The 22,320-nt window shown below is 39.1% G+C and overlaps 1 protein-coding gene across 3 annotated transcripts in view; it reads right to left on the bottom strand.

Moving 5' to 3' along the window:
* Positions 1–4,780: 4,780 nt before the first annotated feature.
* The window catches only part of SIRT1 (sirtuin 1), a 29,970-nt gene continuing 12,430 nt past the window's right edge, over positions 4,781–22,320 (bottom strand). For 2 of the 3 annotated variants that reach the window (XM_066242954.1, XM_066242953.1), the window contains 5 exons: positions 17,453–17,600; positions 15,661–15,740; positions 13,717–13,903; positions 10,428–10,988; positions 4,781–5,871 (listed from right to left, as the gene is read on the bottom strand). In XM_066242954.1, coding sequence (XP_066099051.1) covers positions 5,558–5,871; positions 10,428–10,988; positions 13,717–13,903; positions 15,661–15,740; positions 17,453–17,600 — 1,290 coding nt within the window. In that variant the 3' untranslated portion in view covers positions 4,781–5,557. Of the gene's footprint in view, positions 5,872–10,427; positions 10,989–13,716; positions 13,904–15,660; positions 15,741–17,452; positions 17,601–18,150; positions 18,276–22,320 lie in introns of those variants that run through there. The other variant, XM_066242955.1, reaches the window with a different exon arrangement.

Here is a 22,320-nt window from a genome sequence, read left to right as displayed (position 1 = left end):
GTGCTTCAGCACTTTTTAATGACACTTGTGACATTTCCATTACATTTTAAAAGGCAGGCAAAAGCAAACCTCTTTGGATAGATTTTTATTCAAAGTCCTGGAAGTGAAAGTGCAGAAAGTGCAGCCAAAAAGGCAAAAACAGGTGATGATTAAATGAAAAACATGTAATGTTAAGCTTAGGTTAAGTTTAAAGTGCATTTTTTTACAGTTAAGTTTTTGTGGTTTCATTTTAAGAAAGGGCAGCTTTAGTTTTGTTTAAAGAAAATGCAGTTTTAGTTTACATTTAAAGTGCAGTTTTAGTTTATGTGTCTATAGTGCCTGCATCCCTTCCTCCCTCCCTCCTCCTCCACCATTCATCTCCATTAGCCATACTCATCTGTCTCCAAGGTAAGAATACAGTACTAAAGTTTCTTTTTTTATTTCACATATTTTGTTATGCATTGGTAAAGTATACATGTTTCTTAATTAAAAATGTCTTTTTTTATAATTTAGGGTGGTTTGGGGATGTTTCACAGGGCTGGAATAGATTAAATTTATTTCAGTTATTTTAAATGGGAGAAACTTGATATACGAGTTGACTGACTTATGAGCTCGGTTACATAACGAATTAAACTCGTATCTCAAGGTGCCACTATATTAACATGTTTGATTTCTTACTGTTTGATTTATATGCTACCTCAGACCCATATGGCATGCTACATAATATATGTGCTTTATAAAATTATTTTTCTTAATCCCAAAATGAAAATGAGCACAGGGTTTCTGGAGAAGAGATGTGAACCTTGTACTTTATGGTAGTTTAACTTAAAAACTTCTACTGATGAGCCATAGGTGTCCTTTTAAATAGAAGCTCTAAGACAGTATTTCCACCTAAGATAATTTCCCTCAAAATAGCATTCTTCCTTATGAAAATTATTCCATGTACCTGATATACTATTTTCCTCTACATCCATTCCTTGAGGGTAGTAATTGTTCACATCAAAAACATGTAGAGCCTGACCAGGTTGTGGCGCAGTGGGTAGAATGTCGGACTGGGATGCGGAAGACCCAGGTTCGAGACCCAGAGGTCGCCAGCTTGAGTGTGGGCTCATCTGGTTTGAGCAAAAATTCACCAGCTTGGACCCAAGGTCGCTGGCTCAAGCAAGGGGTTGCTCGGTGTGCTGAAGGCCCATGGTCAAGACACATATGAGAAAGCAATCAATGAACAACTAAGGTGTCGCAATGCACAACGAAAAACTAATGATTGATGCTTCTCATCTCTCCATTACTGTCTGTCCCTGTCTATCCCTCTCTCTGTCTCTGTAAAAATAAATAAATAAATAAAAAGCATGTGGATGTGTCCGGTGCTTTTGCCCTTTAGTAACCTCAGTATGCTATAAAACTGATCTGTGAAATAGCCATGTTGGATCAAGGACCTGCATCTTACCTGGGAACACAACAGTACAGGCTGAATTTGGGTAAGTCTATACTCTTTTCCTCCTCCTGTTGCTGGAGACATAAGATAACATTAACAAGGAAATTCAAGGTAAAAATTTTAAAATAGCACAATTTTTCAAATTTTCATTTTAAAACCAAAACAAGACTTATGCCTTAAGGCAGTGGTTGGTAAACCGCAGCTCCCGAAGCACATGCGGCTCTTTGGCCCCTTGGGCGTGGGTCTTCCACAAAATGCCTCGTGCAGGCGCTACCTTGGTAAGGAATGTACCTACCTATATAGTTTAAAAAATTTGGCTCTCAAAAGAAGTTTCAATTACTGTACTGTTGACATTTGGCTCTGTTGACTAATGAGTTTGCCAACCGCCGCCTTAAGGTTTATAGACCAGAATAGAAAGCAGGTAAATCCTGAGTTCACTAAATTTTAAGGAGCATAGGACTTTTAAGAGTTATAGAGTTGGCTAAACTTAAAAATATTTGGCCTCCTCACAGATTTGGAAGTGCAATTGTCTTTGCAGCTCCTGTCTTCAGTAAGTTTCACCAATAGCCACTGTTCAGACTGAGGAAGCAGTAGAACCAAGACATGCCTTTATATTGGCATAAACTAAAGCCAGAAAACTGACAGACCTAAATCAAGGATCCCAGCCTTTTCATAAGGTCTACTAAAATGGACCATTCATTGAGGTTCATTTCTTACATGTTTGGCCTTCCTGACATTATTTTACTGCATTTAGTTTAACAAAAAGCCCTCTAAATCAAACTGTAATATGCATAGGGCAGTCTTCACCTATAGAGCATACATATAGTGAGTGAGCTCTGTAAGCAAAGGGGGCAAGTGTTCTGTTCTCAGCCTCATCCCACTTCTCCTTTTGCACTTTGACCTTCCAAACTCAGTTTTCTCCTTTTGCTAAGAAAACTATTTTCACCCTATTTCAATAGCTTCCCACCCTCAGCAGTGCTGACTGATGAACTATTTCTAGAAATAAATTGGGAATAGAATCTGACTTATGTAACTCAGCCTTCCATTAGCCATCCCCTGGGAACAGTGTTTAAGTGCAAAAGGTAACTCCATTCCTTTCCCAACCCTTGCTATAATTTTGAACTATCTGGGGGTACTTATTAATTCTGTGCACAAGCCCCAATTAAATCTTTCTCTATAAAGTATATAACCTACTGAGCATCACCTCGTAAGTTTCCAGTTGAGAACCATTCAAGAGGAGAAACAGACCCTTACTCTCTATTTCTGCTAGCATCCTCGCTTAAGGTCTAGTAGACTTTGTTCATTTCTGACAAATGAGGGGAAAGGTTTTTGGCAGTGCTTATCACACTGCTTTTAAATCGTAGGTTTAGGAGTTGAGACTTAAGATATATATCAACCAAGCCTGACCAGGTGGTGGCGCAGTGGATAGAGCATTGACCTGGGATGTAGAGGACCCAGGCTCAAAACCCCGAGGTTGCGGCTTGAGCACAGGATCTCTTAGCTTAAGCATGGAATCCTAGACATGAGCCCAAAGGTCGCTGGCTTGAGCAAGGGATCACTGGCTCGATTGGAGCCCCCTGGTCAAGACACATATGAGAAAGCAGTTGAACTAAGGTGCCACAGCTGAGTTGATGCTTCTCTCCCCCTTCCTGCCTGTCCTCTCACAAAGAAAAAAAGCCCAAAATGCTTAGTAGGTGGGTAATTGTAAAACAGCATTGATTGAAGTTACACATTATTTCATAACATCTGAGAATGACATTCTAGTAAAGCTGGTTAGCTTTTAATTCACTTCAAAAGTTTTCCAGGGAGGGAAGGAGACCTGAGAGCAGGAAACTGCAGTGAATTTATTTTTACATACACTTTTTAATGTGTGTTCCTGCCTCAATAGTACTTTCTGTCATGGACTAAGTAGGTATCCAGGTCAGCCTCAAAAAGCTCATAGCCAATAGTTTTGCAGTCTTGTTCCTTTTGGGAAGACTTGAAAAATCTAGCACCAGACTAAATTTCAGAGAAAACGAGCTCTTTAATTCACTACATTTACACCATTTCCTATTGTCCCTCCCCCAGTCTTCACATGTCAAGTTTTTATTAGGCCCTGCCTTTCCTCTGCATTTTACCTAATAAACCCCCCAAACTAAAATGATTGAAATACTAGTTTTGGAACTTTTGGTGATGCACCAGTTGCTACAAGTACTATCAGTGTTTGCCTAAGTATCATTCTGGTTAGACAAACTGAAGGAAGAAATTTACTATGTCAAGTAATTACTGTATCTAATAAAGCCTGCAAAGCTGTACAAACTGCAAGATTTTTAAACTGTTTAACTTAAACAATGTAAGTTAACGGGAAAAAGGTCAAATGACAATTTTAATAGACTTTAAAACAGTGTACAAGTATAAAACACTGGTTTTGTATTTCAAAAGTTGGAGGAAGATAGCATCATTAAACAGTCTACAAAACATATGCCAGTAGATTACATAAAAGACTATGTACAATATAAAAAGAGCTGAAAACAGTCTTCACTGTAAAAATAATTTAAAACAAATTTTTCAATTTAAAATATCTATAGCACAAACACATCATGCAAATGAAAAACTAAATATACTGCATTCTTTAGTGTAGCCAAATAAATTCAGATTGAGACATCTTTTAGGTAGGGAAGTGGCCATTCAATAAAATTTTTTTTCTCTGGTAATAATGGTCCAAGCTGAGTATTTTATGTTTGAAAGAACAGCTATATTTCAAACCCTTTTTTAAAACTGTAATAAATACCAAAGCAACATAGGAATACTTTAATTTGGGAGTAATGTTGCGAAAAAAAAGTCTGAAGAAAATGCTTAGTGTGCAATTTTATAAAGTATGAATTCTTCGAAAGGCTAGAAGCTTCTGCAGCTGAGAAGGTTGATCTCTAGTTTTAAGGCAGGCTAAGCTTTTAAATAAAGACACAATAGGAACTAATTTCATTCATTAACTATTCTGCTATTACAAGTTACATCATGTTCATCTCCGTAATACTAAGCTAGCAGTTTTGGTGTTTATTGCACCAAATACTCTCAATAGGAGACATGTACTTACTGGCTGAGTTACATATAATTAATATCTTAATACTTTGGAACCATAATCAGTAACCTGTCACTCTCCTCATCCATGGAAAAGAAAAGCAACTGTCCATAATATTACACTCTTCCCAGGTAAAGTACCATTACATACAGATCATAAAGGCTTTTGCATTATTCACATCTTGGCAGTTTAATATCTGTGGAAAGGAATCAATGTAAGCTCTACCACAGTGATAGATATTTAAACAACAATGGTAAATATTCTCAAAACTAAGGTGACCCAGGCAGGCACTATTATTTCTAAAGCAATTGAAACATTTCCAAAGCATTTATTTGTTTTATAGGTTATTTTTATGAGCCAACATAGACATTTCTACATGTCCACAGGAAGTACAAAAGCCATCTTCATTTGAACAGTATCACACTCCTGAAACTCTTAGCACCAAGTCTTACTTTAAAAAAGCAAAGACAACTGAGTGCTCTCCCACTTACTGTTGACATACTTCTACTCACATTTCATGTCATGAGATTTTTAAAAAGTTAGCTGCCACAAGTTTTGGAAAATGCCAGTGTTTAAAAATAGGTAATTGTGCTAATAATCAAAAGTTTAGCAGAACAAAGACTTGAGGATTTCAAACCATTCAATGTTACAAAGAAAAATGTGAAAATACCATTCTTTGGTCTAGATAAGCTGTTCCCTTTACATTAATTTAACATTCCAATGGCTTTTTGAAAACTTTTAACATGTTGAAATTCACTAGGCAAAATGTATAAACAAAACTATATACATATGGATGTATTCATACAAATGAACCTTTAAAAGAAAGGTCTTGACCAAAAGCAGATTAAAGATACTTAGTACCTTTCTTTAAAAACAAACAAAAAGTTAGTGTTGAGTGTATAAGTACAGAAATAAGGAAGTTAAAAATTACCCATTTAAAAAAAAAACAATCTATTTTACCAGTCTATAAATATTACACTTTTCTGGTTTCCTTTGTTCTATGTGTTCACAAGTAAACATTCATTTTGACATGCTAAAGTTCCTAATGCTGGTGGAACAATTCTTGTACCTGGACAATTATTACATTATGATTTGTTTGATGGATAGTTAATGTCTGGTGCTTCATGTTTCATAGATACAGCTTCATTAACTGCCTCCAGATCAGCTCCAAATTCAGTTCCTCCAGCTCTCTCATCAGCATCATCTTCTAAACCATTGTAAAATTCTTCAATCTCACTTTCATCTTCCATTGGTTCTTCTAAACTTGGACTCTGGCATGTTCCACTATCACTATTACTGCCACAAGAACTAGAGGATAAGACATCATCTTCAGAGTCTGAATATACCTCAGCGCCATGGAAAATGTAACGATTTGGTGGTAAAAACAGGTACTGATTACCTAAAATACAGCAATAAAAGAGAAATGTTATTTCCAGTTTTGTGAAACTCTCAGTCTGATAGACCTGTCTGGAATAAATACAGATTCCAGCTCTGCCTTTTACTTAAGTATCATTAGTAGAGGCTATTATTACTATAGTGATTTTCAAAACTAAGATGTAGACTCTGTAATATTGCAAAAACTTAGTTCTGCTGCTCACCAAAGCTTTGTAAATTTAGGTGGTTTCTCTGCCTCAATTTCCTCATCCGGAAAAAAATAATTTTAACAACCCTATGTCATAAATTATAAAAAAAAATGTAAGAGAATCATGTTCAGTAAAGGTTAACCGACTCCTTTGAAAGAATTTGATGAGATGGAAGTATCCAGCACATCCTACATTAGATACCTAATTCATGTTCATTGTATAACTTCTTTAAGGCACATATACTTTTAAAGCATCTTTATTAAAATTTTTCATAAACCTAAAAATAGTTTATCAATATGGCTTCACCATCTATTTGAAATAGTCTGTAGACTGGCATCACCTGAGTTTGTTAGAAATTGAGATTCTCAGGCCTTACTTCCACCTACTGAATCAGAATCTATTTTTGAGTCCTGACACACACTGAAGTGTGCTGGAAGCACTGATCTAGCAATGGATTTTACCCTTTTTTCCCAGCCCCTCCCAAATTTGCATTGAGAGTATAAGATCTGACCTATGGTAAAAAGAGTTCTCTCTCCCCTAAGTCATGGAACCCAGGTCAAGAGCATCTCATCTAATATGTTCTACTCTTAAGAACAGCAGTTTGCATCTATGAATAATAATGAAGTTCCAGCTTGGTCAGATCTGGTTTAGGTTTAGCTTGTTTACACAGTAATTTTTAACTGGGTGGGAACAATAACATTAAAGATGAAATGTTTTCTACCCTTAAATTTACAAGTAGCTTCTAACCCAAGTCTGTTTTCACATATAATAAATGTTATTTAACACCATATCCCAGACTCACAGAAGCCTGACTGACATGACTGCCTGCAGTGACATGCCATCTGCTCGGCACACCTTAGTTTCCTTTAAAATGGCCTTCAAACCTTTCCATATCCCATGACCCAGTTTATACACTAAAACGGTCAGGAACCTTTTTGGCTGAGAGAGCCATGAACACCACATATTTTAAAATGTAATTCCATGAGAGTCATACAATGACCCGTGTACGTTAAGCATTATCCAATAAAAATTTGGTGTTGTCCCGGAGGACAGCTGTGACTGGCTCCAGCCACCCGCAACCATGAACATGAGCGGTAGGAAATGAATGGATTATAATACATGAGAATGTTTTATATTTTTAATATTTTTTTTATTAAAGATTTGTCTGCAAGCCAGATGCAGCCATCAAAAGAGCCACATCTGGCTCCCGACCCCTGCAGTAAAAAAAACCTAACTGTGACCATTCTGATCAGAAGTCACAAAACTGATCTCACGATCCCAACAGATTACAAATTACAGTGTAAAAACCACTTATTTCCTTCTGTTTCAGAACAGTTTTCTAAGCCACTTGTATGAATTTCCATCAGAGGAGGGAGTCACGGACTTATGTGATAGCTGCTAAGAGACAAAGCCATCTGGCACTTCTTAATAGGGCCATCTCCTTTGAATCACACCCACTCAGTCTGCTAAGGGGCCCCAGGTGCCAGCACATGGTTGTGCTGCACTTTTTCTTTATATAATTTTGGTCCATGCTTCTGAACAATGCTTTATTCTCTTCTGGGCCCCCAGAACTAAATAATTACTTCACAGCCCAAGACAACCATCAAGATAGATTCAGTTATCTCATCTTTGCTCCCATTTCCTCCTTTTCAGCCTTAACCACACAACAAACTAAAATGAGTCAAGTCAGGTGGTTAGGCCCTGGCCGGTTGGCTCAGTGGTAGAGCATCAGCCTGGCGTGCAGAAGTCCTGGGTTTGATTCCCGGCCAGGGCACACAGGAGAAGTGCCCATCTGCTTCTCCACCCCTCCCCCTCTCCTTCCTCTCTCTCTTCCCCTCCCGCAGCCGAAGCTCCATTGGAGCAAAGATGGCCCGGGCGCTGGGGATGGCTCCTCGACCTCTGCCCCAGGCGCTAGAGTGGCTCTGGTGGCAACAGAGCGACACCCCGGATGGGCAGAGCATCGCCCCCTGGTGGGCAGAGTGTCACCCCCTGGTGGGCGTGCCAGGTGGATCCTGGTCGGGCGCATGCAGGAGTCTGTCTGACTGTCTCTCCCCGTTTCCGGCTTCGGAAAAATACAGAAAAGAAAAAAAAAAAGTCAGGTGGTTATTCGGTTTTAACAGCCACAATTTTATCCTCTTTTCATAGATTATCTTTTTAAATTCTCACAGTGCTGTGAAGTATGTGCTATTTTATTTACATTTTACTAATTGAGAAAGCAAGAGATCAAATAACTTTGTCCAAGGTAGATCTGAGACAACTAGTGTCTAAATCTAAAACCTGCACCTTTAAGGATAAACTGGTAAGTAAAACCAAAGCATAATACCAAGGACACAGCTCCAGGTTTAACCTTTGTTTACTGGGGCAAAGAATTTTGTATGTTTGACTCATCCATCAAAAAGATACTCAAAGAGGCCCTGGCCGGTTGGCTCAGCGGTAGAGCGTCGGACTGGCGTGCGGGGGGACCCGGGTTCGATTCCCGGCCAGGGCACATAGGAGAAGTGCCCATTTGCTTCTCCACCCCCTCCCTCCTTCCTCTCTGTCTCTCTCTTCCCCTCCCGCAGCAGAGGCTCCATTGGAGCAAAGATGGCCCGGGCGCTGGGGATGGCTCCTTGGCCTCTGCCCCAGGCGCTAGAGTGGCTCTGGTCGCAGCAGAGCGACGCCCCGGAGGGGCAGAGCATCGCCCCTGGTGGGCGTGCCGGGTGGATCCCGGTCGGGCGCATGCGGGAGTCTGTCTGACTGTCTCTCCCCGTTTCCAGCTTCAGAAAAATACAAAAAAAAAAAAAAAAAAAAAGATACTCAAAGAAAATACCCAGTGCAAAAATCTTCCAATGTATAGGCAGACTTTGTCTATGGTAGACACTTAACATTATCGGACAATCAATAGCAATTTTTCTACTTCTGAGTCCTCTCACATTTGCAAAATAAGCATTCTTCTATGATTTCTCTAGTTTCTCCCCGCTTCTTTTCCAAGAGAGAAGAGGGGAGAAGATTCCCACATGTGCCCCAACTGAGATCCACCCGACAAACCTCCATCTAGGGTTGATGCTCTGCCCATCTGAGGCCATTGCTCGCAACCGAGGTGGAGGCTCCACTAAACCATCCTCAGCGCCTAGGGCCAATGTGCTCAAACCAATCAAGCCATGGCTGTGGGAGGTGGAGGAGAAAAAGTGGAGGGAGAGGGGTAGGGGTGGAGAAGTAGATGGTTGCTCCTCCTGTGAGCCCTAACTGGGAGTCAAAGCCAGGACATTGATATGACAGGCTGACGCTCTACCACTGAGCCAACTGGCCAGGACCAACTTCCCCTACTTTTAATTCTACTTATTGTTCAAGAACAGTCAGAAGTTAGGTTTTGGGGGAAAGCTGCCTCTATAACCTGATCATGTCCCAGTAGCATCTACTTTCACATTTCACCTGTTTTTATAATTATACACAAACATCACTAGATTACTGTGTCTCCAGAACTTTCCAATGCATAGTATGGAAAAGGTCCAAAGGCTTATTCAACTAAACAAATTCATTTACAGCAAATAATCAGAACACTCAATACATTTGTCTAAAATTTGTTGTTAGTTTTCACCATGTATAGTAAATGGAATCGGATTTAATGATTTAAGTTTGTACAATATCACTACATCCAAGTTAGTCTTTTTTTTTTTTAACTTTGATCACATTAGGATTTTCCCAGATGTTAACTTGGTCTTACACATGGAATTCCAAAAGGAGAAAGCAATTTACCCATGTTGATAATAATCGGTAAGAACTTGCCATGTAGCAACAGAGTAGATGCTGTTCCTTATAAATCATGGAGAGGAATCAGAAATTTTCTAGATCTCAGACAACACAGCATAGTGGTTAAAAGGGCAGGCTGTAGGGATGTGACTGGAATCTAATCTTGGTTCTTCCAAATCCTAGTTGTTACCTTGCACGGGGTATTTAACCTTTATGGTCCTTGGATTTCCCACCTGTTACAGAGATGTAATACTACATTCCTATCTCATGAGATTAAAATCCAATATTGTGTATAAATCAGCTAACCCACAGTAAGTATTGAAATCTCACTCATCATTTCTACCAGATAAATCTCTCACCAGACGATGGCAGAGCACTCAGTATTGCCCAATTTTCTTAATTTAATGCATACCTTTTCATTTCCTAGAGTAACACACAGCTACTAAGCATACTTCAAGCCCACTACCTACTTCTTCCCCATTTAATGTAAGATGGTACTGCTTATCTTTCTCTAGCTTGATTCCTCAACTTTGTAATGTTACATTCAGCTGCATAAAACTACCCCATCAACAAACCTGCCAAAGTTGCTCGTTTCTTCAAATACTTCATTACAATAATTATACCTTGCAAAATAGTTTCTTACCATCAAGCCGTTTACTAATCTGTTCCTTTGCGAGCTTAGCTGGCCAGCACTTTCTTACAGTTTCAGCTACTAAAATTCTTTCATTTTTCTCCCCGTTACTGGAGCAATTGTTCTTCAAATCCGGACTCTCCAACTGTTCAGTAACCCTTTCAGTGCTCCTAGAAGTCTGTACTACTTGTGATTTTTCTTCTATATCATCTTTTGATACACACACATCTGGATCATCAACATTACTCTTTGATGCTTGGTCTAAAAGTGTGACAATCCCTGAAGAATCTGGTGGTGAAGTTCTTTCTGATGAACTTGAGCCTTCTGAAATATTAAGAGGTGTGGGTGGCAACTCTGACAAATGAGCCAACTCTTTTTGTGTTCGTGGTGGTTTTTCGGTAATTTCTGAAAGCTTTACAGGGTTGCAGCAAAGTTTGGCATAGTTACCACCTAACCTATGACACAATTCATTAATTATGACATCACAGTCTCCAAGAAGTTCTACATCAAAATGTAGATGAGGCAAAGGTTCCCTATTAATCAATATCTGAGGCACTTCATGGGGTATGGAACCTAAAAATAGGGTAAAAAATAAGAGTTAGAAAAAGGGAAGGAGGTAAGTAAGCTAATAAAGCCACAACAAATATACTGCAAAAATCTAACATGCTCCCAATACCAAAAAATAAATAAAGCATGCCCTGGCCGTGTGGCTCAGGTGGTTAAAGCTCAGAGGCTGCCAGTTCAATCTCTGGTCAGGGCACATACAGAAGCAGATGTTCCCATCTCTCTCTTGCTCTCTCTAAAGTCAATAAAATAAACATTTAAAACAAAAACAAAAAACCAGCCACTAATACTAATAACCAAGCCATTAATATTTCAGCAAGCTATCAAGGAAACAGATGAGCAGTTAAACATCTTTCATAAAACGTCAGGTTCTGTCACCTGGTTACCTCTGAGCAATCTTAGACTTTTTTACTCTGTACTTTAATTTCCTTGTCTGTATAATGGGAATAACTACTTTCCCACAAAGGTGCAGTAAGGATGAAATGAGTTAATATATTTCAAGAGTATAGGAAAGTTCTTGGCACAGAAAGTGAGTTATTTTACTAAAAATGCACTATAACTCCTGCCAAGTTCAAGCCCCAAGCCTAGAACAAGTGCAACCAGTCTCAACTTGCATTCTGACTCCAATCAGGTGGCTGTAGGCCTGGCTAAGTGCAGCCAGGCTTTGTGATGTAGCTCCAACTAAGTGGCCACAAGCCTGACACAAATGGCAACTGATCTCATCTCACTGTAGTGTCCGCCAAAGGGTGCAAAGTCTGGCACACCTGGCAGCCAGCCTTTGTTCATAGCAGAGCCTCTTCTGTGCACTTCCAACCCTAGCACAAGTAGCCACCACACTCAGTACCAAGCTGCACCATGACGAGCACAAGCCCCAGATAACCTTGGCCTACATTGGCTGAAGTCCTTCCCAAGATGCTCCCACCCAGTACGCCTGGTGGGTGGCTTCAGATTTAGCCCCACTCAACCAGCTCCATAACTGATACACCCAAGGATGGCCTCAGCTGGCACCAGAACCATGCTAAAGCAACTCATCCTCAGTGGGGTCAGCCCCCACACAGCAGCACATCTGTGGTAGTTGCAGCTGGCCCTCCACAACCAGTCAGCATGAGGGTCAACCCCACCCACTGATCTACCCAGTAATCAAAGCCCAACAACAAGAAGAAACACAATCTATCACAAGGGGGCATCTCTGGAGCACCCTGTTCAGATGACAAGGAGACTGTGCCACTGGGCTCTACAAGATAGCTACATAAGGCCACTCTGTCAAGACTGGGAGCTGCAGCAGATCTAACTAATGCATAGAAACAGAGAGAGTCAGCCAAAACGAAGAAAAAAAACCATGTCCCAATGAAAGAGAACAAAATTCCACCAAAAGAACTAAGCAAAACAGAGACAAGCAATCTACCAGAGGAGGAGTTCAAAACACTGGTTATAAAGACTACTCAACAAACATGGGACAACAGATGAATCAGAGCTTCAACAAAGAGATAGAAAGTATAGAAAAGGAGACAGAAATCATAAAAAGACCCAATCAAAACTGCAAATAAGAATATCAAAGCAAATTCGATAAGTCAGAGAATCAAATCAGCAATCTGGAAAACAAAACAGAAAAACACCCAACTGTAATAGCAAAGGTTGAAGATCGGCACCTCTGGGACAACATCAAGGAGACTATCATTCACATCATAGAGGTCTCAAGAAGAGGAGAGAGTGCACTACTGTAGAACAGAAAACCTATTTGAAGAAAATGAGTCAAAATTTCCTAACCTGGCAAAATAAAAAGAGACATACAACTCCAGGAGTCCACAAAAGATGAATCCAAGGAAGACCACACCAAGACATATAATTAAAATGCCAAAGGTTAAAGACAGAGAATCTTAGCAGCAAGAGAAAAGCAGTTATCTAACAAGAAAGCTCCCTCAAGATTGTAATAGGGCCTTCAATTATATTTGAGCATTTTTTTTTTCCTGAAGCCGGAAACAAGGAGAGAGAGACAAGACTCCCACATGCGCCCGACCGGGATCCACCCAGCATGCCCGCCAGGGGGCGAAGCTATGCCCCTCCAGGGCGTCACTCTGTTGTGACCAGAGCCACTCTAGCGCCCGGGGCAGAGGCCGAGGAGCCATCCCCAGCACCCGGGCCATCTTTGCTCCAATGGAGCCTCGGCTGCGGGAGGAGAAGAGAGAGACAGAGAGGAAGGAGAGGGGGAGGGGTAGAGAAGCAGATGGGCGCTTCTCCTGTGTGCCCTGGCCGGGAATCGAACCCGGGACTTCTGCACGCCAGGCCGACACTCTACCACTGAGCCAACCGGCCAGGGCTATATTTGAGCATTTTTAAACACACCAATACCCTTATGGATAAAGTAGATCCACATCCTACAATTATGACAAAGCATGATTGTTATTCTTACAAAAACAAGCCAATCATTTTCAATTCCCAAGTTTTAGCTTACATAATACATTTTTATCAAGCTATTCACTTTAACTCAATTTAAGTTGACCCGTTTCTTTTGTCTTAAATTTTTCATATACATCAGAAATCTGAGATTATTTTGTAATCCACTCCCCTCCCAACCAAAAGTCAGATTAATCAATCTTCATGAACAAGAATGTCATCTGAAAAATAAAGTCTGGCTCTTCACAACTCATTAACCAGAAACAGAGTAAGATCATTAGGTTGATTGTACAGTGATGGAAATACATACGGAAATATTCTCCAAAAATCATCACTAACTTACTTGGAATTAGTGCTACTGGTCTTACTTTCAGGGAAGACCCAATAACAATCAGGAGATCAACTTCATCTTTGTCATACTTCATGGCTCTATGAAATTGTTCTGGTAAATTCTCACCAAAAAAGACAATCTCTGGTTTCATAATTGCAAGTGGTTCATCAGCTGGGCACCTAGGACATCGAGGAACCACCTGCATGTTTAAAATTTTGGTTGAGGTGTGGAAGAAGAGGAAAAGCCAAAGTTAGAAATGATCAACATTTCCACACTTCCTAAGAATTCAATTCAAAATCATCAAAACACAAAAGCTGTGGATAAATAGCAGGGAAAGTGGATACAACCTAAACATTAATGTCCATTCCCATTGACTATTTGTTTATTAACATACACTGTTGCTACTATCTGTGTATGCTATTATATATCTGTTCAAAACTACATCTGATATTCAAGGGTTCACTGTATATGAAAAAGAAATACCAGAATGTGTATATATGTACCATGCATACACACACACTCACTCTCACGTACATATTATACATATACTTAATTCTCTTTTAACTGAATTTATTGGGGGTGACACTGGTTAACTTAATTATACACATTTTCGGTGTCCAATTCTACAACAAATCTCTGTACACTATATTGTGTGTTCAATGTCCCTACCCAGGGAGCCTTAATCCTTTAAAATAACTTTGTAAGATATATGATTCCATTTTAATATACTATCCTCTTCACAATTATATAATGCAGGTAAGTAAATAGAATTTATTTCTGGGTGGTTTTTATTTTTTGCCATATTTTATTGCAGTATTTTGGCAGTCAGCATACATGAGAACCTTTTACAATAATTCTTTAAAAAAAATTTTATTTACAGATTTGATAGAGAAATATTAACTTGTCTTTCCACTTATGCATTCATTGGTTGACTCTCGTATATGCCCTGACCAGGGATCAAACCTGCAACCTTGTCATATTTGACCTATCAGGATGACACACGAACCCAGTGGTTTTCAACTACTGGTACACAGAAGAGTTAGCCACCCTGACGTTGTATGAGATTAGTCTACCACTGCTCTAACCAACTGAGCTACCCAGCCAGGGCTTGCAATGATTTTTTTTTTAATGATTTAAAGAATTACCACCATAATTCAAGATTTTGAATCTGATAGGAATTAAAAAGGGAAAGTAAGACCCTGGCTGGCTAGTTTGGTTGGTTTAAGCGTCATCCCCATACACAAAGGTGTGGGTTCGACCCTTGGACAGGGCACATATACAGAAACAGATCAATTTTTGTCTCTCCCTTCCTCTTTAAAATTAATAAATTAAAATAAAAGGGGAGAGTAAAGAGAAATACTAATATAGCAACATTTCACTCACAGTTTTTATTTTAAGGAGCCAATTTCATCATTTTTGAGATATGGACCAATGTTTTCAAATTTTTTCTTTTTTATTACTGAGAGGCAGGGAGGCTGAGAGACAGACTCTCACATGATCCCTGATCAGGATCCATCCTGCAAGCCCACTACCAGGGATGCTCTGCCCCATCTGGGGCTGCTGCTCTGTTGCTTGGCAACTGAGCTATTCTAGTGCCTGAGGCAAGGCCATGGAGCCATCCTCAGTGCCCAAGGCCATCTCTGCTTAAACCATGGCTTGGGGGGGGGGGGGGGGGGATAGAGAATAGAGAAGAAAATAGTTGCTTCTCCTGTGTGCCCTGACCAGGAATCAAACCCGGGACTTCTACACATTGGGCTGATGCTCTACTGCTGAGCCAACCAGCCAGGGCCAATGTTTTCACTTTAAGGCATTGAAATGTTCTTGTGTATTTCCCCAGATTCCCAATAAGTTTCTTCCTGTACCACATGAATACCTTTTCAGAAAAAGAAAAGGTTTGGAAGACAAAAGAAGAAACAGATCAGAGACATAATTCCTAAAACATGGGTGATAAATTACCTGGTTAAAAATATCTCCTCGTACAGCTTCACAGTCAACTTTGTATTTACAAATCAGACAAGATGCTGTTGCAAAGGAACCTAAAATAACCAACATGTATGTTTTATTAAAGAAATGTTTCCATTTATTAAACATACTACACAAAGGTTGTAATATAAAATTAACCAGAAACGTTAGATTATTTAAAAATTTTAAGAGAGTCCATGGAAAATATCTAGGTAATAAATAATTAAAATAGTTATAAATAGGGAGAGAGAATCTAATTCTTAATTGCTGAGATGTTAATAAAACGATGACACCCCTAGAGTTATACAGTGGTACCTTGAGATACGAACAGACATACGAATTTTTTTTTTTTAAGATATGAGCTGCGTCTAAAAAAAAAATTTTTTTTTTTTTAAAAGACCTGCAGTGGCACAGTGGGTAAAAGCATCGACCTGGAACACTGAAATGCTGGTTCAAAACCCCAGGCTTCCCTGGTCAAGGCACATATGGGAGTTGATGCCTTTTGCTCCTCCCTCCCTTCTCTCTCTCTGTCTCCTCTCTCTAAAATGAATAAGTAAAATCTAAAAAAAAAAAAAAAGAAGATACGAACTGCAACTCAGTCCATATTTTTGTTTGAGATCCGAGCGAAATTCCGAGATCCTGTATGAGTCGTGATTCGGGAAGCACCGCTAGTTGGCGTGGTGGCGCACGGGTCCAGTGTCAGCAGTTTGATGTACAAGTTGACTGACTTAGGAGCTCAGTTACAGAACAAATTAAATTCATATCTCAAGGTACCACTGTATTATTCTTTTTTTAATTTCTTTTTTTTTTTTTTTTTTCTGAAGCTGGAAACGGGGAGAGACAGTCAGACAGACTCCCGCATGCGCCCAACTGGGATGTACCCGGCACGCCCACCAGGGGGCCACGCTCTGCCCACCAGGGGGCGATGCTCTGCCCCTCCAGGGCGTCGCTCTGTCGCAACCAGAGCCACTCTAGCGCCTGGGGCAGAGGCCAAGGAGCCATCCCCAGCGCTCGGGCCATCTTTGCTCCAATGGAGCCTCGCTGCAGGAGGGGAAGAGAGAGACAGAGAGGAATGAGAGGGGGAGGGGTGGAGAAGCAGATGGGCGCTTCTCCTGTGTGCCCTGGCCAGTAATCGAACCCGGGACTTCTGCACGCCAGGCCGACGCTCTACCACTGAGCCAACCGGCCAGGGCCTGTATTTTTCAATACAATAAACCAACTCTTCCAGGGCTAAAACTTGACAGAGTGGGAAGGTTACAATTATATTACTTTAATTATTAACAGTTTTGTTTTAAAAAGTTTAGATACATAAAGAAAATGTTCTGTTCATACTTGTGATAGATTGAAATTTCTGCATCCTATTCATCTGAACCCAGTTCCTTAGGTTTCATAACCTAAAGATATCATGTCTTTGCTAATGATATATTGTTTACAGAAATTAGGGGATATTTCAAAATACAGTGGTAAAATATCCCCTAATTTTTGTGAGCAATATACTTTTGTAACCAGAAAAGGTTACTCAAAAAATTTAATGAAATGCAACTGCTACATCTTTTGAAATCCAAAACCACTGATTTCTGATGTTTTGTACAATTAAATATCAAGGCTAATACTTTTGGTTTTTTATTTTGCATTCTATTTTTCTTATTTTATATACTATTGATTAGATAACATGAGTAAATAATAAAGCTTAATCTTCATTCCTGGATGGCAGCCTACTTTCTTATTCTAATTTTTCCTAGAAAACAACACTAAGCAACAGAAAACAATTCTGAATTTTACTAACCATGACACTGAATTATCCTTTGGATTCCTGCAACCTGTTCCAGTGTATCTATGTTCTGAGTATAGTTGCGAAGTAGTTTTCCTTCTTTATCTGACAAGGCTATGAATTTGTGACAGAGAGATGGTTGAAATTGTCCGGGATATATTTCCTATATAATGCAAAAGCAGAAAAGAAGATTACATTTAAGAAATAAGTATATAAAAAAAAGTATAACAAATGTCATATATTTAGGTTTCACAAAAAAATAAAACTACCAAAGATAACCCCCCATGTATACATAATTTCAAAAACTACATGAGCATCTCATCTCATAGCATCTACATGGGTACAACACTCACCTACAAAAGGATTGTTGCTGTAAAATGTATAAAACTCAGCAATTATTGAACTTGGCCCCTTGAAAAGGATAAAATCAACCCATAAACATCTCTAATAAATGTTAACAGCTATTTTAATAAAAATCAGAAGAAATACACACCTTAGGATATAACTAACTTTTGGTGGCTGCAAATTCAGGCTTCTTTTAAAGAAAAAAGGGGATAGTTTAAACTGTAATTAAAGGTATTAAAGGTATGGTGACTTCTTTTTTAAAACTATAAAAAGGTACTGTCAACATTAAGAATATTAAAATTTTTGATTCATCATTCATTATAAATATCAACCTGTTGGAAGTTTAAAGCTAAAGTTTAATTCCTTACCAAAAGTGTTTTCCTTCCACTGCACAGGCACATACTGGTATAGTATAGAGTTGCTCATGAATGCTGAGTTGCTGGATTTTGTGTGTGTGTTTTTCCCCCCAAATAATGCTTCAATGCTGATTCTTCTTTAAAAACAAAGAATTCAGATATACACATGGCAAAAAGATCAGAGAAAAAGTATCAATTTTGGTCCTCTCAACTTTTGACAGTGTTTTATATTTCATATAGTAAGTGATTATGGCAAAGGAAGTTTCTTCTCTACTTTTTACATTAAAGTAGTAGTGCCACCTACTTCCTTACCATTCATTACAGCCTCTAACCTATTACAATGCTAGCAAAAAACTAGAAACAACCATGTCCGTCAATAGCGGAGAGGTTGTAGATAGATCTATGGTACCATCCATAATAATGGAGTATGCAGCCATTCAATAAATAAGGGAGGTTCAGATGCACTGACCTGGAAGATGGTCCATGACATACATGAAAAAGTAAGTTAGTCACTGGTGTGTTTTGTTTTTATTGTTTTGTTATTAAGTAAAAATGGAAATAATATGCACATGTATATAAGATATGTATATAAACATCAAGACAGGAAGGATACACACAAGCTATAAACAGTCAGGGAAACTTTTACTTCTGATATTATATACAAAAAAGTTTAGTAAGATTATAAATGACATTAGTTTTAACCTATTATTCCAAATTTTAAAAAACTATCTATAGGGATACCTTTTATGTAAAAATAATAAATCTTATAAAATCTATTACATACATGTCATTTGTTGCTGAAAATCTGCTACAAAAAAATCCAAAAATTCTGCTTCACATTCAAAGTATTATGAATTTCATGGACAACTTTGCAATTAAGAAACAGATAATATATAGAAGTAACAAGCATAAAGCTTAATAAAACCAATGTTTATTAAAATATTGAAAGCTACATTGTGTTCTAGACCACTGACTGGGTTGTGCTATACTAGCCATTGTTTTAGCCCCAAGATGTTTTGTTCTAGTATATTCATATTTACATTTAAAGGATTAAGCCTCACAGTCTTTTATTAAAGCTTTTTCTGGGAACGGCTGTTAATTTTAACAAATATTAGAATATGCTAGGCAACAGATAAAGTAAGATCTAAATCAGGAAGAAAAGTGGTAACAAGCATGCCAAACACAAGAACAGCAGGGAGCAAGAGTACCAAGACGCCAAGACTCCACATTTCGGAGATGAGCTTTTGTACACTTTATCCCCCCAATGCTCTTTTTTTAAAGGGGGGGGGGGGTGTGTAAGACCCAGAAGCATTTATCTCCATAAAGTCTTAGTGTATATTCTTAAATACCATCTTGGAACTTTAAAAAACAAAATAAAATAAAGGGGAGGGTAAGAATCACAAAGATATGCAGACACTAGCATCAGCTCTACACTCCAGTTTCCCTTCATGTCCGAACCACAACAGTGCACAGTAGCTTAGCCCTTAAAAGTACAAATCAGCCTGACCAGGCGGTGGCACAGTGGATAGAGAATCGGACTGGGATGCAGAGGACCCAGGTTCGAGACCCCGAGGTCTCCAGCTTGAGTGCGGGCTCATCTGGCTTGAGCAAAAGCTCACCAGCTTGGACCCAAGGTCGCTGGCTCGAGCAAGGGGTTAATCAGTCTGCTGAAGGCCCATGGTCAAGGCACATATGAGAAAGCAGTCAATGAACAACTAAGGTGTCGCCATGTGCAACGAAAAACTAATGATTGATGCTTCTCATCTTTCCGTTTCTGTTTGTCCCTGTCTATCCCTCTCTCTGACTCTCTGTAAAAAAAAAAAAAAAAAAAAAAGTACAAATCAATTCCTGTAGTTGAGGATCAGTTATGCAGCTTTTTTCTTTTATAAGACTACATTTTATGTAGAACTTGAAATGTTTTTGTGTTTTCTTCCAAATATGCAGTAGACCATGTCTGAACCATTAAATTTAAATACTGTGTTTCAAACTAAGGAATATAATCTGAAATAATGAACAAAAATTACCCTGGAAGGACTGTTTTAAATAGATACTACTCTAAAGCAGGCTTTTCATAAAAAGTTGCTAAAAACCAAAAGGCTGGGGTTAAGACTTTCAGCTAAAAAGTATGGATTAATCTTTCTGTGTTGGAACTTTTGTCATGCTATCCCTGTTCTAAGCACGACAGGCCATCCCAAATCTGAACATCCTAAAATCCTAATAAGGAACCAATCATGTGAACTTGGCAAATCTATTATTGCCACAGGGACCCTCACAAAAGAGAGCAGAGCTGGGACTAAAGGTCAAAACACTTTTTAAAAAATATCCACTGCTTCTAAACAGCTGTGTCTAGAAATATGAAAGCAATCCAAGAATTGTCTATAGGCAACCAATACGGTCCAAACTAAAGCTCAGAACTACCTGCCACATAGTTTTCATGCAGAAACAGCTCTCCTTCAGAGATGCCCTCTTCTTGGTTTCTTCTCAAAATCAGAATCTACCCATGAGATCCCAGTCAAATGCAGGGATGTTAATTGCAATCTCTCAAAAAAAGGACTCATCAAAGTTTGAGATGCTATTATTTGTTAATACCCACCCTCTCCCACAGAGCAGAGGGTGGCAGTAAGTTGAGTTGGTAATAAACTGCCCTAAAATCTCCATGCTGCTAGAAAGAAATAAAACCCCATCAATCTTAGTTAGGAAAATCCTCACATTCTTTTGTTTCATTCATTGCACAAAACCACACTCAAAGAGACTACTCAACTATCTTACCTAATCAGCACTTACAAATTAAGGTTCGTCACCTGAAAAGAAATTCAGTTGCCCTTTTTTTCCCCCAAGTCTGGTTCCCTGAGAAATTTTAGGTTCAGCAAACTTGTTACACACAGGGATACCAGACAGTAAATATTTAAGGCTTCAAAGGCCATACTGTCCTGATCCTCCCTATGGGCTCTGTTGCAACCACTTAATCTTCTACTGTAGTGCAAAAGCACCATAGATACGCAAATGAATAAGCATGGCTGTATTCCAATAAAACTTTATTCATGGTCGCCAACATTAGAATTTTCATATAATGTTCATATACCAAGAAAAATTACTCTTGATTTTTCCCCCTCCCATTTAAAAACTCTTCACTCACAGACCGTATAAATAGAGGTAGTAGGCTACATGTGGACTGAGGCTGTCGTTTGCTAACCCTTGTACTAACCTAACACAAGAGAATTTCAATTAGTCAAGCTATTAGTTACCATTTAATGAGGTTTTAGTATATACTAGATAAAACAAGAGCAACTTATTATAATGCTATAGACTAGGATGAAGGCTGGGTTTTTACATTTTTAAAGAGTTGTACAAGAAAACAACATATGACAAAGCTCCTATGTTGTCCACAAAATAGGTCGCATTTACTACCTGGCCCTACAAAGAAAAGATCTGCTGGCTATATTGTGGGGTATATATCCCCATTTTGCAGATGAAAAAACCAAAGCATGGAAGTAAGATGCCGAAAGTCACAAGAACCAGTAAGTTGCAAGCTAACATTCAAACCTCATTTGGATACCAAAGTGTGGATGTTAACCACCAAGCAATACCTTTTCAATGTTTGAGCCCTCATGCTCAAGTTTCACATTTTTCTTTTAAGCTAAGCATCATTTGTTAGGTTAATTAGTCTAATAAAATTAATTAAGTAAGTACATTTCATTTAGCACATCTTCATGTGATTACTGGAGGCTGGAATTTCAATCTCCCTCTAACAGAAAAACACTCCTCAAGAATACACAGGGTTTGCCTGACCAGGCAGTGGCGCAGTGGATAAAGTGTTGGACTGGGATGTGGAAGACCCAGGTTCAAGACCCCCCCGAGGTCGCCAGCTTGAGTGCGGGCTCATCTGGTTTGAGCAAAAGCTCACCAGCTTAGACCCAAGGTCGCTGGCTTGAGCAAGGGGTTACTCAGTCTGCTGTAGCCCCCAGGTCAAGGCACATATGAGAAATTAATCAATGAACAACTAAGGAGCCGCAATGAGGAATTGATGTTTCTCATCTCTCTCCCTTCCTGTCTGTCTATCCCTATCTGTCCCTCTCTCTGACTCTCTGTCTGTGCCACAAAAAAAAAAAAAAAAAAAGAATACACAGGGTTTGCCTGACCAGGCGGTGGTGCAGTGGATGGAGCATCGGACTGGGATGCAGA

The sequence above is a fragment of the Saccopteryx bilineata genome, chromosome 9, assembly GCF_036850765.1.
Source record: "Saccopteryx bilineata isolate mSacBil1 chromosome 9, mSacBil1_pri_phased_curated, whole genome shotgun sequence".
NCBI classification, from domain to species: domain Eukaryota; kingdom Metazoa; phylum Chordata; class Mammalia; order Chiroptera; family Emballonuridae; genus Saccopteryx; species Saccopteryx bilineata.
Note: the sequence above shows the minus strand (reverse complement) of the source record. Positions and strands in the feature narration are given on the sequence as shown.